At 41.9% G+C, this 19068-nt stretch overlaps 1 protein-coding gene across 2 annotated transcripts; it reads right to left on the reverse strand.

The window, feature by feature from the left end:
* Positions 1–515: 515 nt before the first annotated feature.
* wdr19 (WD repeat domain 19) lies at positions 516–18856 on the reverse strand. Of its 2 annotated transcripts, XM_030730671.1 has the most exons (37): positions 18721–18856; positions 17340–17431; positions 17178–17243; positions 16936–17061; positions 16598–16713; positions 16380–16495; positions 14611–14691; positions 14292–14404; positions 14011–14184; positions 13475–13545; positions 13190–13362; positions 12149–12269; positions 11944–12050; positions 11731–11847; positions 11253–11408; positions 10743–10890; positions 9939–10152; positions 9116–9275; positions 8877–8987; positions 8626–8735; positions 8486–8543; positions 7997–8143; positions 7519–7601; positions 7343–7426; positions 7112–7258; positions 6468–6592; positions 6209–6318; positions 5512–5580; positions 5350–5427; positions 4825–4921; positions 4620–4744; positions 4157–4238; positions 3909–4059; positions 3680–3803; positions 3517–3593; positions 959–1085; positions 516–673 (listed from the first exon to the last, which is right to left on the reverse strand). In XM_030730671.1, exons 1-36 carry the CDS (start codon positions 18724–18726, stop codon positions 971–973), a joined length of 4050 nt encoding a protein of 1349 aa, XP_030586531.1. In that variant the 5' UTR covers positions 18727–18856; the 3' UTR covers positions 516–673; positions 959–970. The 2 variants fall into 2 exon arrangements, with proteins under 2 accessions (XP_030586531.1, XP_030586523.1); XM_030730663.1 differs by having other exon boundaries at positions 516–1085.
* Positions 18857–19068: the final 212 nt, after the last annotated feature.

The following is a 19068-nucleotide window of genomic DNA, read 5'->3' on the forward strand; positions in this document are numbered from 1 at the left end:
CAAGTTGAATACAGCATAACAGTCTCCACGGCATCTCCAGACCTTTTCATGTCTGTCATGTGCTCAGGCTGAACCTGCTCTCATGGACCTGCTAAATCTGGTATTATATGATTGGGCTCCACGGTGCCGGGCAGTGAGCACAGGGCCCACTAGAGGACGTCGGGACCTCAAACTACCCTCATGAACTCTGTTTTTGATTGTTTGATCAGAGACATTCACACCAGTAGCTGAAACTGATCAACAACCCACTGCCACATAACTGAACAGCTTAATATCCCAGAAGTTTACCTGGCTTGATGCTATACTCTGATTAAAAAGTGCCATCCATCCATCATCTTCTGCTTATCAGGTCAGGTCACGGGGGCAGCAGCCCAAAAGTGTTCCTTTAATTTTTTATCCTGGGCTCAGAATTCTGATACTAACGATGACAAAAATGAATTCATTGATAGTGGAAAAAAAACAAAATACAGTTGAACTGAAAATTAAACATCCTAAACAACTCCCCATGTTTGACACTTTTATTCAAAATACACATTATTGCCAACATTTTGTTAGAAATATGAAAACAGAACATTTACTGACCCCCCGAATGATGCCTACTGTCTGGACAGCAGCAGTGGGGACTTTTTTTCTGTATTCCTTTGCAGTGGTCCAACGTTAAGATATACTGCAGCTAAGAGAGACCACAGCACACAGGAAGGTCAGAGATCCTAGCTAACTGAGACAGACTGAAGCTGTGACATGGGACGACCTAGCTGCCAGTATAATTGACTGTAGCTGTGCAGGCTTAAGTCTGACAGATTATGGTTCAGCTATAATGCATGCAGAACTTCCTGTCAAGGAATCCAAAGGTACTCCAGAAAAAAAAAGTATAAAAAGAAAATAAGCAGGCTAATAATTAAATACACTATTATATATAAACATGTAAATTTGGTCCTCTGGATGATGTCAAGCGTACTTTGATCTGTTTTCATTGATCGGGTTCGTCGGTCTGCAGATATTGCGAACAATCAGAGATCTTTTTCACCTGACCGCCACTCAGACTCTCAGAGCACATGGGACACGCTGTCTCCGTCTCCAGCAGCCTGGAACAAAGTTCAGTGAGTGACATTTAAATTTTCTGTTAATTACACACTTTTACTTTCTGGCAGTTTGATAAGATGATCTCTGTCACTCTTTTGTGTTAACACCTTAAGAGAATACACACAGGAGACTGTTAACATAGCTTAGCATAAAGACAGAAAATAGTAAAATGATAGTCTGTCTCCTACCAGAACATTCAAAACTTTTTCTGTAATAAGGATTTACATACATAAACCAGAATAACAAAATGACCATTTAATGGTTTTATGTGCTGCTCTATTTCTTGGTGTTTGTGAGTTTCATGTCTTTTGTGTGAGCAGCATTTTAGCAAGCAGCAGCTTTATTAGTGTGTGTGTGTGTGTGTGTGTGTGTGTGTGTGTATGTGTATGTGTGTGTGTGTGTGTGTGTGCGCGCCTAGCCATAGACTGTATATAAAAGATGGACTTCTCCTCTGGATCTGAAAAGTCAAGTTAACGTGTTGTTGCTTCCAACTGGCATTCTTTCCACTACCAGCAGGGGGTGACTCTTTTGGTTGCAAAAACAAATCTGGCCCATTGATGTTTGCCATGTGACATAATCTGCACATTGCTCAAGAGTTGCCCACCATATTGGATGTGATACAACCACTGGTTGCAAGGGAAAAGTGTGTATTCCCTGACTGGCTGGCAGTGGCTTCTGGAGGTTGCTGGCTGTTGGTGGGTGAAATTGGTTGCAAAGGTGCTGCACCAAAAACGTCTTAGGGTTTGCTTCGGTTGCAAGCAGATTGCCAAAATTGTCTGTAGTTTTTCATGTTTGTCTGCACATGTCCAAAATAGCAAACAAGTTAACGTCGTGTGGTTCGTGGGCACGTGTCTGCAAAACCTCATTAGAAGCCTGAGAAAATGACCGTGCTTGGATAAACTAACTTTCTCACTGAGTCTGTCAGCTCACTCATTGCTTTAAGGTCCATCCATCCATCCACTTCCGGTTATCCAGGGCTGGGTCGCGGGGGCAGGAGCCTAAGCAGAGAAGCCCAGTCTTCCCTCTCCCCGGCCACCTCCTCCAGCTCATCCAGAGGGACCCCGAGGCGTTCCCAGGCCAGTCGAGAGATATAATCTCCCCAGCGTGTCCTGGGTCTACCACGGGGCCTCCTCTCGATGGGACATGCCTGGAACACCTCACCCAAGAGGCGGCCAGGAGGCATCCTAATCAGATGCCCGAGCCACCTCAACTGGCTCCTTTCCATGTGGAGGAGCAGCAGCTCTACTCTGAGCCCCTCCCAGATGGCCACACTCCTCACCTTATCTCTAAGGGAGAGACCAGCCACCCTTCGAAGGAAACTCATTTCTGCCGCTTGTATTCACGATCTTATTCTTTCAGTCACTACCCAAAGGTTGTGACCATAGGTGAGGGTAGGAACGATGAGCTATGTTGCCTGGGGGCTTGTCCCCCTGGTAGGGTCTCCCATGGCAAACTGGTCGTGGGTGAGGGTCCAGACAAAGAGCGGTTCAGAAGACCCCTATGTCTGCAACAACGAGGGAACAGATTACCCTGCCTGGGACAGGGTTTCCGGGGCACCACCCTGGAGCCTGGCCTGGCGAGGGAGCTCGAGGGAGAGCGTCTGGTGGCTGGCACCACGTGGTGCTCGGCCAGGCGCAGCCCGAAGAGGTTACATGGGCCTGCCCTCCTGTAGGCCTACCACCCACAGGAGGCGTCGTAGGGGTCGGGTCCAGTGTGTGTGTCGGGCAGAGGCCCTGGCGGTCTTTTTTTAAAATAAATGTTAATTTCGTAAATTATGGTCCAAATTAGAGTAAAATAAACAAGAAAACAGTGTGATTTATGGTGTGGTTAATTTGCAATTAGCAGAGTCCTCGGGTTCTCGCTAAGATCCACTTGTCATTCACAACGTTTGGTTTCCAAAAACCAAGATGGCGACAGTCAGACTACTTGGTCCGAGGCTTCAGCAGTCCACAGAATAAGGGGCAACAGTGTGGTAGCTATGTCCACCTTTTATTATACGGTATGCTAGAATCTCACTCATGTTTAGAATGTGCTCATAGCCCACCACTAAATCACTGGTTACGTGGAGAAAATAGACTTGAAATAATCAGTAAGATCATAATATAAAAAAATTTTAAAACACACTTTAGATTTATATGAACACATCTATACTGAAAGTAAAACGCAACCTTTGTAGACAACTGCGCTGAGCCTGTCTCATGTGCATCAGACTCTAAAACACAAATGTAATACAGCCTGTGTAGATGGCTTCACTCTCAGTAAGTAAGAAATGTTTTTGACATGTAAAAAACTCTAATGTTTAAAATAAGTGACACTTCCCTTTAAAGGGAACAAAAAGTTAATGGTCAATCAAGCAAATTAAATCCACCGCTGGTGAATTGCTAACTATGTGGTGTATGGTTTTATGGTTTTAGACGTGAGTGTGCCACTTACAGAATAAACTGTGAGTACAGAGCAGGAAATTCACAATGAGGACAGATGGACCAGTCTTCTTTCAGCATGTGATAACCCTGAGGAAGATGAAGATGGTACAAGGATCAGATCAAGAGTATACAGGTCAGTCTTGGTAGAGTGCTGAGTGATCCATCCTGTGTACCGTGGCAATGCAGTAGGGGAGGTTGTTCTTGCAGGAAATACACAGCAGTTCATTCTGCGGCAGCTGGAAGCCACAGAAGGGGCACGGAGTAGTTTCCTCCTCCAGCTCTGATGTATCCGGACGTCTGAGGTGCAGATGAGAATTAAAACGAGGAGTCAGAGGCGCTGTGGGTGAGAGGAGTAGATAAAACAGAAGATGGATGGAGGGGGTAAGAATCAGACAGACTTACCGAACCATTGCCTCAATCTTCTTCCTGTACTTTGGGTCAATGTCATTTCGATACTCCGGTCTCATCAACATCGCAGCAAAGCTGAAGGCCGAGTTCTTCAGTCCGGCTCGGTGACATTCGATTACTGCTGACGTCAGAATGGGAACAACATCTACACACACACAAACACACACTGATGAGTCCCCCATTTTGGAGGTTTTCATCACCATGTCTGTTGTCATGTGACTTGGACTGTAGATTTTACTCACGTGCAGGAAACTTGCTGATGTTGTTGCTGACACGAATGAGCATCCGCGCCCCTTTTAAATGGTCTCCTCTCCTTACGTGGATCTAAATATAAACAAATCAGACACCACACTTACCTATGATTATGATGCAGAAGGGTTTCAGAAAGGTAACTGTACAAAGCCAATGAAAGCACTTCATTGTGCTGTGTTCTCTGAATTTAAAACCCCTGCTTACCTTCTCATTTTGCTCATCTGGCCACTCAGTGCATCTATGCTTTCATCTATGCTTGCTTGATACAGCACATCGATCAAACTCCTACTGTTCAAGTATAACTCAAGAATGAAGGAGCTGACCACAAAGAGCTTCAGTTTTTCCCTCATCTCCTGGTGTTTTTCTGTTCTCGGCTTTAAATTGATAAGGGCCCAAAATACAAAAATTGCAGGCAGTGTGCGCAGCTGCATGATAGATGTGTGCTGTTCTCACCTTGACCAGTAGGTAGGAGTGGAGGATCATCAGATTGGTGGCCATCTCAACAGGGATCTTAATCTTCTGAGCCTGCAGCTCTGTGTACATGCTGAACAGCACGTCATGGGCATTACGGTAGTTTCCTTTAGAAGTTACACACAAATTATTGGAATTAATCATGTTTTATGGTGCTGTTACTGCCTACACATGAATATGTTTGCACCTGCACACTGCTCTTCTCTGGCGATGATGATGGCGGTGCGAGCTGCCTCCCTGTACTGCTGCAACGCCATATACAGACGGAACAGGTACTTTGCATCCTGGGAGAAAGGGAGAAACATCAACTAATAACCAACAATTAGTCAAAAGTGTCCCTTTCAAATGTACTCAGGGCTCTATTTGCATAAATGAATTCAATATATGATACAGTAACAGCTGCTGCATTAATCTGCACAACATTATGGCTCTATGATTGACTGCTGACCTATTGATTAGGCCTCTCACCCTGTAACAGCTGGGATAGGGTACACTCATTAAACTCAAAACCAGCAAACTCACGACTAAAGCTACTTACTGAAAGGCATCACAAAGAATATATTCACCAAGCACAGGGAAGTGATTGTAAATAGGAGAATGGGAGGTAAAAATATTGAACAACAATAATTTAATAATCAGAATATCACAACAAAGTCACATTTGCTGATTTCAATCTGAAACAAAAGGCAGAGTGATCCAGTGTACTGATTACTTTGGGCATGCTGTCACTTTCCCCCATCAGGTAATCTATCAGCTGATTGGTCAAAGAGCTGTCCTTGGCTTGGCCCACCTGAAACACACACATCCATAAAATGCACGTTCAATTAAATTGCCCACTTTGTTTTGTACACACACTTCGTCACACAGGTCTCACCGTCTCAATCGCCATCTCGATTGCCAGACTGTCTTCAGTGTTAGGGCACAACAGGAAGTGCTTCAGTGCCTGAGAGTTGGCCAGAAAGAAAGAAACTGTTTGAATAATAGGAGTCCTAAAAATAAAAAAAGAGCACCGCTGAGCGACTGCCAACGCTCAGCTGTTTTTAATGTGCAAATGATAGCAAGATTCTACACTTATTTATAATTTTTTCTAATATTAGCAATGTAAAAAAGACTGAAAAAATGAGACAAATTAATAATGTTTCAGCCTTTTCCATAAGGCCTGTGTACGTAAGTTAGAAAAAAGCAAACAATAACAAGCACCTCTGAAATGACGAAACATTGCTAACAAACATCACGGCTTCAAAAGCACCATTTGGACCATAAAGTATGAAGCATTTCTCCTGCTCTATGTGATGAATTTGAAAATCCTACATGACATCATTATCGAGTTATTGCATTCACAGGATTTTCAGAAAACCTCTGACCTTTACCTTGAGCCCAAGGTCACCTAGATTTTTAGTACATGCATCTATGGTGTGAATTTGATCATTCTAGGCCATTGTTCTCCAGTTATGGGCAAGGTTAAAATTTTTGTGTAACAGAGCGTGACGCCGCCAAGGCTATGACAAATAGCTCGACTTCTTCTAAGAGCCAAGCTAAAAATGACTGGTGAGTGAATTAATGGCTCTTACTCTGCTGTACTGTCCACACTTCTGAAAGAACTTGCCAGCCTGCAGGTGTTTCTTCTCTCCCTCAAAGTACAGAGCAATGCTCTGGTAGTCCTCCTGTGTCGCCTCAGAGCCTGATAAACATAAAATCCGCCAGCCATGAAATTACAGTCAAAACTACAGATAATTAAACAGAATTAAACTGACACAAAACAGCTCAGGCCTCAAGCAAATACTTGAAAAATGAAACAAAGTTCAGATTTCCAGAAACTGGCAGACTGACCGATGATATCTGCGTAGACCTCCATCTGTCCGTGCTGCTGTGCCAGCTGGAAGGCTTCATCATTGCAATGGGATAGAACCAGGAAGTGGATGGCTGAGCCATAGTCGTTCAACTGCAGGAAGAACCTGGGGCATACATGAACAACCAAATGGAAACAAACAGAGCTCAAACAATAAGCTGACAGAAAATTAATAAGCGCCCGTCTTATTAGAAATGAATCCTTAAAGCATTTAAACATCAAGTACACCAAGCCACAGCTGTTCCCAGTTTCTTTTGTGATTATTGTAACTGCCGTCCTTCAGTTAATAACATTTACATGCCAAACAGATGCACTGAAATCTCTCTGGTGCAGCTTTAGAATTTGTTTTGTGATTCTGTATCAGCTGCCAGTTATGTGGACTTCATTCTGGAGTGGTCACTAAAAAAAAAAAACAAACATGTTACTGCTAAGGTTTTTGTACTGCCGGGGCCTTTAATTTGTCTGAAGTGAGACACACTTATCTGGAAACCTAGAGAGCAAATAAAGACATGAAATATTGAGTGTACGGACAATGTTAGAAAAGTGTTATTTTGTTAGTTTTTAATGTCAGTAAAAAAGCCCTCATTTATTTGTGTGTACCCGGCTGTAGTCTTGTTTATCCTACCTGGCAACCATCTTTGCTCCATCGATGCTCTGCGTCTCTCTGACGATGCGAACAGCTTCTTCGGGATTGTTCAGGTGGTCCAGCAGCACACGGATCACGTTGTCCCAGTCCTTTGCGCTCTCGTAGGCTCGTGCTGCATCCTTGTATCTGCGCACACGGCACACGGGACATCAGATTTACTTTCACCGACCTACTAATCAGAGCACACAGGTACAGAAACTAAGAACCTACTTGCCATCCGCCTCCTTGGCCTTTGCATACTGCAGGTGAATCTTGGGAGAGGAGACGTTTGGGAGCAACTCTCCCACCTTCGCCCTGATTAAGAAGTAAAATATAGCGGAATTACATCTGTGAGGAGGGAAACTTGCAGATCTGAAGTGCGTGTCAGTGTGTGTTATTTGACTCACCAGTTTTTGCAGCGAATGTAGACCGAGGCTGCTTTATCATAATACTGTCCTTTTTCATAGAGCTGAGCAGCTTCAGAGTATTGCTGTGATAGAGAAAAAAACACACAGAGATGAAGATATAAATAAGACACACCACTCATTAGCTGACAGTCAGAAACACACTCTTAATTTTACCACCTCCTCTGATCTTGCCAAACCAAACCACACAGTAAAGGGCTAAAACGTACACTGGATTTGTTGTGCTTCATTTCTGTTGCTTAGTTGAAAGTCCATTTTTGCTCCAGTTCTTTCAAATCTTCCCTATACTTGTGATAATGATAAAGATGCTTATTATATTTTTAAATTCTCACAGATGTTCCTTATCCATAGAGCCCAAGGTTCTCCATTTTGGTCACATGGTTTTGGAGATTCAACTTCCTAAATTTAGGCATGCTTTTTTAGGCGGAAATGTCTGACAAAAGTGTGGGGCTGACTCGACCTTCATGCTCTCCAGTATGGCTCCACATTCTTTCTTGAGGACTCTGCTCGGGTGCTGAATAGCCTGAGCGGCTCCTCTCCTGATGTCACCCATCCTGATGGACATCCTGGCCACACCTGCCTGGCACGCCTCGTCGTGTTCCTGGAACTGCACGGAGAGAGGAAGAATGAGGAAGATGGGGACAAACGCTTTGAAATAGGCAGCATTAAAAACATTTTATCCTCTTCATCTCTGACTGGAACCTTTGCTGCTATCTTGTGTAATAAATACAAAGAAAATAATCCTGTTGTACAGTAAATCCTCCCACCTGCCTTCAAGTGTTTCCTTTTAAATATAAACAGAGGGGAAAGGTGGGCAGTACGTAAGATTCTAGATCAAATTTTCAGCTGTAAAGCATGAATAAATAACAGCAAGTCACAAATATCAGTTAATTTATTTTTTAATTATAAAAAAGAAGAACATTAAATAGGCAACACGAGATGGACTTACTTTACTGTTGTGGGCCATGCCTTTTTCATAGTGTGCCAAAGCATTAACATAATCTCCACTACAAAGTAAGGGCGAGAGAGAGAGACGTTTAATGACAGTGTAAACAAATCAGGAAACATGTGATGTGTGCGAACACTTACACAAATTCTAGATGAACAGCATATTCTTTGGATATAAAGGGAATCTGATCTTCTGCTAGCCTCTTGGCTAACATGAGAGCACTGTCCCAGTGCAACAGGTCTCTTCTCATCTAATACAAACAAAGACACACACTACTAAATTATACATTACTACTTGTAATGTATAACTTAACATTTTAGTTCAAGTGACACTAGAAAAATACAAGCAGTCAGTTTTGGTCTCTTAAATGTCTGCATAAATCCAAACACACCTCCAGAGCAGTGATTGGGCAGCTTGAGGACAGATAAAGGTCTTGGGCCCGGTTGTAGTCTCCCAGAAACATGGCCAAATGACCTGCCAGTGAATTCATCTCCTCTATACCCTGGAAAGAAAGAGTGGGGTAAATTCTAAGTGAAATTGAGAGAGGAATCAAAGGGACAAGTCTAAAATTAGAACATAGAGAGGCGCTGTCTGTCAGGAGGTGTGTGTGACACACAAACATGTATATACCTGGATGCTCTGCAGTGACAGGACCATGCCCACACTGCCACTCATGCGGTACACCTGTATAGCCAGCTCAACCTCCATGTGGACCAGACAGGCTTTGCCTAACTCTGCCCAGTCTGCATCAGTGCCTGCAGACTTGCACAGAGCCCAGGCTTCGTGGAACCTGGACAAGAAAGATTACGTTATTTATAAGTCCTTCACGTTTCTCCTTACCTCCATTAAAATTGTCATCCACTGCCTGAAAATTGTGATTTTCAAAGTCACATGACTTGGTAATGTCAAGTGAAGATATAAAAGTGGGCAAGAGGGATGGAGAAGCCTTTCTGTGCTAAAAAATAAGTAAATCAGTGGAAAGGCACAACAGTTTATTTCAGATGATTTGTTTTACTATTTAATGTTAAATATATCCAGATCAAGTTTGGATTTTGTTGTTTCTTGCGATAAAATGTTGTAAATTAATAGCAGTAATAACTGTAGTAAAAATCTCTACCACATCTTTCACAAGAAAAAACCCCCCCAAGAACACTGCTTAAAATACAAAATACCCCTGTGATACTGTATTAACCTTGATCTTGACCCCAGTGACCCTATATACATATAAGCTATTTACCCATGAAGTTTGGTAAGTGTAGACCGAATGGTTCTGCCCACCCTCCATGGGTGTCCACATAATATGTCCCATCTTTTGACAGACGTATAAAAATATTTAATCTTTAGCAGCATCTTAGAAAACCAACCAAAATTTAAATGTGAAACAACTGCAGCATCTCTTTAAGGCCTTTTCCACAGGGAGCACACACAGTTCAGCCTTTCCTGCATCGCTGACCTTTTGAGCATGAGAGCCTGAGCGAGCTGCTTGCTGAGTTCTTTTGATGAATCTGTCGCTGTGCTGCTTGTGTGCTTCAGGAACAAGTGTGTGTCCAAAGCCACTTCACTGAGCTTACCGCTCGCCGTTTGACAAGTCAGCTCACCATTGTAAAAGAGCAAAGGCTTCTGGGAAAAGGGGAGCGCAGTGCTCCCCACTAACACCACCTGTGGGCCTGAGCAGAGTCACAAAGAGAACAATAATGATTAAAAGTATCACCTGTAGTGGATCTGAATACATGTGACGGTAAATACATCTGTCCCATATTTTGACACATCCATTAGAAGTATAGCTTTGTTCAGATTTACACCCATTCCAGACACTGATGATAAAAAGTCAGGAGGTCCAGATAATCTTGCATCTAATCTTATCTCGTAAAGATCTCAGCAGATATTACTGCAGAGCCTATTTTATTTTCTATTTTTATGAATTCTAGCAAATATACATCTTTATGCTGATGATACTGTTATATACACACCTGCTCCCTCTGTAGGGCAAGCAGTACAAGAACTTTAGACTGCATTTCACTCATTACAAACTGTGTTGCTGCATTTAAAATTGGTTTTAAATAGTTTGAAAAAACTAAGTTTATGGTCTTTTCAAAACCTTGACAAGACCTTGACCTTGACCTTAGCACTGTTACATCTGATAGCAAATCATCGAAAGGATACATGCTTATAAGTATTTGGGTTTATGGATAGATGACAAGTGGGAACTGATGTCATTTTCTTATCACTTCTCTATGATATTGTGCCATCTCCTTACCATAGATGGTGGTTTTATGGAAGGCATAGGTGTAGACTTTGTCATCGTCATAAGCTACAAACACTCCTCTGTCTGCATGCCAGTTGTCCCACAGCACTCCTGTGATGGTGGGTGAGAAGTCAGGGAGCTCAAAGCAGGACTCTGTTGCCTGCATTGAACACACACACACAGATACACACACTCAAACTGAGTTCTGTTAAAGCACTTATGTTAATTTATAAGCAAAGACACAGTCTGTTCACTTCAGCAATAACCAGCTTTCTAACAATGACAGTTAGCGATTTAAAAGCAAGCAGACCCAATGAGGGTGCGAGTAGTCTGGTTTTATGCACATGTTTCTCTCTTTTTTTGAGCCTCGAAAACCAACTCAATTAAATATGAATTCTCTTATTATAAAAATTTAACAATAATATATTTAGGTACTTAACATCTTTTATTTAGATTTTTCAAGATTACAAATAATTTTTGGCTGCACTGATTCAGGCAATTGTGAAATAAATATGTACTGACGTTTGCAGGGGAGAGCAGGAACCCGCTGTTCTTGTCATCGATGAACACCAGCCGAGTGCCATTTATGTCAGGGAACACTTTCCTCACACCAACTGAATGGTTGTAGCTGTTCACTGTCTGCCAGTCCTCCACCAGAACAGTCATCACATTTCCTGACTTAGAAAAAAAAAAAATTCAACTTATGTTGGCAAGTGAAAGAAGTGCACCCTTAATAACAAAGGAAAATAAAATAAACACAGGAGGAAAGGAGGGATTGCAAATACAGAACAAAAATGACTGACAAGCAAGACCTGAATTAATGCACATAAAAAAAAAACTAAAGATAGAAAAAAAAAGATATTTGATAACTGCCAATTTTATACTGGTGCTCCCTGATATATGTACGATATATAGATTGTTTATGGAGCATTTTTTTTTTTTTTTAAATTCTGGTCTGACTGGTGGAGTCATCAAGCTGACTAGGTAGGATGAGCCTTACATCAGTGCCATAGTAGAGTAAGTCAGCAGTGAGGGCGTGGCAAAGGATCCGACCAATTCTGTCATCATCTGGAAAAAGCTTCATCTGCTTCTTTTCATCCTGATCTTTGCCTTCGATCTAAAAACACAACACAGATATGCAGACCTGCAGTTTATTCACGATAAAAACAAACAGACTGAAGACTGTTCAGTGATCAATCACCGGATAGCTCACCATGTGGAGCTGCACTTTTCCTTCAAATAGCGCTGCAGCGTAGTCAGAGTTAAGACACATGCTGGCTATTGTCCCCAAATACTCCTTGTCTTTCAGCTTATTAAAACCTGATGACACACAGAATCATTTCAGGCATGTAGAAGAGATTCACTTGCGCAAACCTGCCTCAACTGAACACATAAACTCAATGTAAAGTTGAACCTACCTGGTTCCTGGTCTACCAGGGCGTAAAACCAGGCTCTGTTGTTCATCCCCACAGCCACATGGTATGGTCCCACCGCAATGAATGTGGGTTCTACTTCCACTTCTATTATCACTGGGCTCTCCTGAAAACACAACAGACTGTCGATACTGTTCTCATTTTAAGTATTATACTTTTTAAACTAGAAGGGCACTCAGTAGAACGCATACCTCACCCACTCCAAATTTTGATACTACGCTGCAATAGATACTACCCAGTGTTGTCATTCTCAATGATCGAAGGACGATTCCGGATCTAATGCTCCAGAATCGTCCTTTGATAACGAGCAAACTTTGGTAAATGTAAGAACCTATGATTATATTGCACCCTAATTCTTTTTAGAGGATTCTGACTCATCCTCATAAGGTTAGATGCAAATATGTGAATATTATCCCTATCTCACAATGGTAAAGAATCCTTTAAAAAAATTCCTGGATCCAGATCGTTATCCGGATCACCACCAACATTTAAACAATTGTTCCTTAAACCACTTATAATGATCATTTAAAGAGTCCTAATGGTTTCACTCGTACCCCCTGGACTTTGATGCAAAAAGGTAAAATTATATTTTTTATTATCATCCAAGTCCATGTGGGTGCACAGATCTACCCATTTCTGCTATCAGGGAATTTTTGTATTAAACTATCAAATCAAATGTTATCTCACAGATAGCAGACACATATGAGCCTAATCTGGGCTACAGTATATCTGGCAGTAAAACAGCTCAGGTACAGCACTGGCAAATGTCTTGTGGGCCCGATGCTGCCCAAAAAGGTGGACCAATACTTGAGTCAGCCAAGGCTAAAAGTGGCCCATAATCAAACTACAGACACAGGCCGCATTTGGGCCAAACACACATCGCTAACTTCGCTCCACAACACATTTGGATGGACCACAAAGGAGGTTAGACTGAGTTTATATTCCATAGCAGAGGAATATCTTAGCCACTATCAACCAATCAGGATAATCATTGATGAAAGTTTGTGTTTGTGAATGTTCCCGCACCTCCTCCACCTGGTTGGAGACAGTGACCTCCAGGAGGGAGGTGAGATAGGCCAACCGGGTACCATAGCTGTCACCGAGGATTGGCAGCTTTGTCAGGAAGACATGGAGCGTCCCTCTTTGTGTGGAAAGTGCCAACAGCTGGCCATCATCTGTCCAGCTCAGCTGATCCAAACCTGCAGGAGGAGACATAGCAGGATCCACAGAAGTGAGTGAAGAACTCACATTGGCCTATACAGTTGGCTGAAGGAAAAAAACAAAAACAAAACAAAAACAAGACTGCCTCACCTTTATTCTCATCATCCAGCTGAATTATATTGCTGATATCTTTGAGCTCTGACAGCTCGTGGATTTTTATGCTGCAACAGATGCACAGGATTAGATTTTTCACCTTTACAAATGATGAAAAAAATTAAAAAGAGCACCACTGAGCGGGTGCCAACGCTCGGCTATTTTGGATTCGTAATGAGGGAATTTGAACATCCTTGGTGAGATCATTCTGGAGTTACTGCGATCACAAGATTTTCAGAAAACTTGACCTCTGATCCTTAGCTTGAGGTCAAGGTCGCAGAGATTTTAGTAGATGCATCTATGTTGTGAATTTGAACATCCTAGGTCACACTGTTCTGGAGTTATAGTTTTTGTGGAACTTGACCTCTCATATTTACCTTGAGGTCAAGGCCGCCAAGATTCGAAGTCGTCTTGAGATATTTAGTAGATGCATCTATGGTGTGAATTTGAACATCCTGGGTCACATGTTTTTTTTTTAACTTCACAAGAAAATTCTAAAGAGCGGTGGTGTTTCACTGAACACTTCTGTGTACCTGTTATCCCCACAAGACGCAGCCTTGTTTAGTGCTGGGGAGATGGCCACACTGTTGAGACAGTCTTTATGGTTATGAGCCTGATAGAGCTCATATCCTATTTCCCTGATGTGTGTGGAGATAACCACAAAGTATCCATGGGAGAAACCAATGAGTATATACCCATCACCATACCTACCCAGACCGACAGAGAGAGAGAGGTTTAGACATGTTTTAGTAAAAATAACTCAGCCGTGATTCCGTGCTAAAACTTGGTGTGTGCGTGTGAACAGATGCGATACCAGCGGTACGAGACGATGTTTCCATAACGGCGCTCGAAGGCCAACTCTATCGGGTTTCCAGGGTCGTTGACGTTGAAAAGCATCAGTATCTTCTTGTCCACAGAAACACTCACCTGAAGGGTGCAATAATGTGCACTTTTTCCAAGACATATTTTAGACATCCTAAAACGTTATCACCTCAATACTAAATTAATTTTAACTTTGAATCTATACTGCACACATTTCTGCAAATCACAGCTCAGCCTTCATATTCAAACAGCCTTCTGAAAGCTCATCTCCAGTACAGGTTAAATGTGAAACTCGCAGAAAACAGACTTACAGTGCTCTCCCCTTGAGCCGACCTTTCATCCGTTTTCATCACCGAAAAGTAAATTTCAGTAGGCTCTCCACGAAGCGTTGTCTGGCGAAAGATCAGAAAGATTAATTGAATCAATCTTTTTGATTCTCTTATTCTTTTGCCTACGCTTAACAATATGCTGCATATTGTAACTGTTGAAAAATCACATCAGCTTTTATTTGTTTCTCGTTCACCAGACACAGCGCAATAAGAGCAACTTTTAGTCATCCTCAAATAACAGCTAAATATAATTTCAATACAATTACGTATATTATTTAATTTGAGTTGCGTCTAATTTGAGTGGTCAAGAAATCAAAGCATATGTTTGTTTGATCAATTTAAATGCAACTGGATGGCACCAATGATGATATGCACATAATGTAAGACCTTCGTAGTTTCAGGTCACATATTAGTGCCTGTTTGCACAGGTCGCCGCATACGCAGAGAGAACAGCTGAAGATTCGCTTGTGTGCAGTCTAACAAGCCAACAGCCAGTTGCCCATGGGCAATATGCTCTGCACGGGTCAAATATTGACTAGTTGAAAGGTTGACAAGAGCTGACAAGGTTCACCATGAAGAGTATACATGCATGAAAAATGGTGAACAAAACGAAGCACAGACGAGAAGCACCAACACGTCTGGAGTTCTTAACACTTGATTTCACTCCACATCGAGTTCTTTGTACATGAGGTATGTTTGCCTTTTCTGCAACAGAGGCCAGGTACAGACCCAAAATCAGGACAAATACAAACACAAGTAGCTGTTCCACAAATATTTTCACAGCTGGAACGTGGAGAAGTGTGGTGTCAAAAGTCTGTGTAGCACCAACGCAGCCTCATGCTAGAGCTTTGAGGTGGTATTTGCACTCTTTCTGCAAAGTTCTCCCAGATCTGGACCAGGGCATCACCGAGCTCCTGGACAGTCTGAGGTGCAACCTGGCAGCGTTGGATGGACCGAAACATAATGTCCCACAAGTGTTCTACTGAATTTAGGTCAGGCGAGCGTGGGGGCCAGTCAATGGTATCAATTCCTTCATCCTCCACGAACGGCCTGCATACTCTCACCACGTGAGGCTGGGCATTGCTGTGCACCAGGTGGAACCCAGGACCCACTGCATCAGCATAGTTGGCATACCTTCAGCCTCTTCTCCCTGTTTCTGTTCCTTAAAAATGGCTACTTGACAGCTACCCTTCCACTGAGACCATTTTTGGTGAGGTATCAACAAACACCAGATGGATCAACTGAAGGGCCGCGTGGATTTCTCAGTTCCTGTGTCAGGTCTTTGCTGGATTTTTCCTAGTTCTTAAGAACATAACTTTCAGATACAGTTCATCTGCTGTTGACTTTTTTTTTTTAGTCCTGCCACTTCTGTGAAACTGTGTTACGTTTGACATTTTTCACAGATTCAACTAAAGAAATTATGCATTCTTGTGTCAGGCTGCTAGTAATAAAGTGACTGTTTCTTTGCCAAGTTGTCAGTTATATGAAGACACAACACTGGTTCATCCCTTGAGTTAGGTGGCCTTTTTATGCTTGAATGATTCGTAGCTCAACGTTAACAAACAAAAAACATCCATCCATCCATTTTCTTCCGCTCTGAAAATGGTCAGGTCCAAGGACTGGACTAAATTGAGTGAAAAAACAGCCAGTGACCACTTTATAAAATTACAAGACAGTCTGGCTGCGTGAAAGCAAAATATAAAGACATGAATGGCAGATCAAGACTTTGGCACAGTACTGTGTTTGACTACCTGTCTGATGGTGTCCCCCTCATGACTGCTGATACTCAGTGTGTTGTCATCACTCCCCAGTGCCAGGAGATTCTGAGTACTCCAGCAGCCACAGGTGATCTTCTTGCTATGTTTGCCTAGCAAAAGTGAAGAGACAGGGGCAGACGATCAAAATTAGAGAACAGACTAAAGACCATTAAACCGTCCAAGATTACATGCACAGTTGTGCTGTGTGTTACCCAGGACAGGGATCTTGCGTGAGGTCTGCTGATTGTAGATCAACAGATTTCCTTTGACTGTCCCGACTGCCAACAGTGGGCTAGTCTTTGACCACAAGATGAAAGACATCTGATCTCTGTTTGAAACCATCAGCAATGAGAACACAAAAATCAGAGACGATCAGCTTTACTTACTTCAAAGCTAGTATTTTAATGGAAGAGGAAAAATATATATTTACAGGGAAACTATGGAATGACTAAACCTGGCATCACTTATTCAGCCAGTACCATTATCTGCATTAGAATGATGATAATGAGCCCAGCTTTATTTTCTCCCTGTGAAAACACGATGGCTGTACCTCATACCGCTGTCTATCTGGGATGTTTTACTGACACTGGCATCCCAGAGGAAGATGGAACTGGATTTTGCAGCTATCACTGCCAGAATGTCCCCATCCTTATCCCAGTCCATCCCCACACAGCGCCTAACAGAGGAAGAGGAGAAAGGAAGTTATTAAGAAAACCTGAACAGTGAGTGGTAATCACCTAGCTCTGTTAGATAAAACAAAACTGGAACCACAGTGATTTTTCTCACACTTACCCTGGAAGATTGAGTTCAGTCCACTTATGTCCATGTCGATCAAATATTTTCACTGTGTTGTCCTGGCTGTGTGATCAGAAATAAAGCTCAGTCAACCAAAGAATAGTAGACTATTAAACAATTTTCTCATAGCTATATTCTCAATCAAAACAGCATACTCACCCTGCAACAGCAATATAATTACCAAGGCTTTTCTGCCACTTGTACAGCAGGTTAGAGCCTGCCCAGGCTTTTTCAGCAAGGACAAAAACACTCTGTGGACAGAAAGATGACCTTTTAATTTATTTTTACATCCACTCCACCAGTTTTATAAGTTAAATGGAACAGCACCATAACACAGCCAGAGACGGGAGTCGTTTATCATCTTCTGTGAGTCTGAAGGAGCTTTGTCAAATCTGAGAAAAATTATTTAATTCAAATGTTGAACAGAAAGGCAGCATTACAACCTGGAAGTTCAAAATCTATGGGTAAAAATATGGAGACTAGATTTAATCAGCGACTGCTCCATGTTAACCTATAGAGGCGGTACTCAGACTTTTTTGTGGCATTCATTATGTTACACCTTACACCCCAGTTTTTGGGGTTTTTTTTAACCAAAGACTAACAATAAAAAAGGATCAAACTTAAATTACATCAACAAAATTCTGTTCATTATTATCTTTATTTAACCAGGAAGTCCTATTGAGATTATATCTCTTTTACACGGGGGACCTGGCCAAGGTAGCAGCCACACAAACTCAAAGCATCTAAAAAAAAAAAAAGAAACACAATATAAAATACAAAATCTAGAATATACACTATACAAATATTAAAGTTTCACCAAAGTCACATCAAAGAGGAATTTTTGGAAAGGTTCAAAGTCGCTCTTGCTAAAGTTTTAATAATTCAATTCTTTTTTTAAATCTGCCATATTAGCTCCCCAACCTTATAGACATACAGTACTAAATTGATGGAGTACCACTTTATAATACAGTTTCGTCTATTTAAAAGGCTCGGTGCATCTCGTTTGTTCCCAAATACACATTAAAGCGTCATCTGGGAAGCTCTTTCATCAAACTGCATCAGAAGGCATAACCAGAAAGACAACAGGGTCTACAACATGCGCAGACAGTGGATGCAAAAATATATCCAGATATACTGCTTATATATTTTTACTCGGCCTAAACTTATTTCTACGCTATAATTACTGAAATTAGCTCAGTAACCTTTACAAAAACGCGACAGACAGACAGCAGAAAGCTGCTGCAGGTACTGTTATTTCATTAATGTTAGCCAAACAGCGTCTTTCTCGGTTGTTTTTAACTTTGATCTTTGGGGTAAACGGTGTTCGATAATACACCAAGAAACGCTAATTCTTAGCGGACTTTGTCCGAAGTTATTTCACATTAAAAGAGCTTTTAGTCCATCTTCAGCTAACAGCTGGCTAACTGTGTTTCCAGGAGCTGAATAAACACAGTTAGCAAGCAGCTAGCTGTGGCTCGTCCGTGTGAATGAGTAAAATGAAAGCGACGCTGATATTTATAATTATTTTGTTGGTACCAACCTTCATCCCGATGTCATTTAATCACTTAAATATGGGACAGGTATTCTCTTTTCGAAACATCTCCGACTATAACAGTATGTGTATGCATTACCCACAATGCTTCACTCAGAAGCGTCTGCGGGTCGGCGATGCCATGGCAACAGTCACTAGCCTATGCGGCTGTTCGCAGATCTGACCGAGCAGCAGGTCTCATACAAACACTGTTAACGAAAGCTGTAAAACAGCGCCTGATGTTAAATGCGGATCTGTCTTGTATATAATAGACGTGATAAAAACGCACATTACTAAATAATGGACAGTGAAGAAAGCTGAATGAACTGTTTCTGCTTGTGGACAAAACCTCTTCCT

Source organism: Archocentrus centrarchus, chromosome 1 (genome assembly GCF_007364275.1).
Source record: "Archocentrus centrarchus isolate MPI-CPG fArcCen1 chromosome 1, fArcCen1, whole genome shotgun sequence".
Classification (NCBI taxonomy): domain Eukaryota; kingdom Metazoa; phylum Chordata; class Actinopteri; order Cichliformes; family Cichlidae; genus Archocentrus; species Archocentrus centrarchus.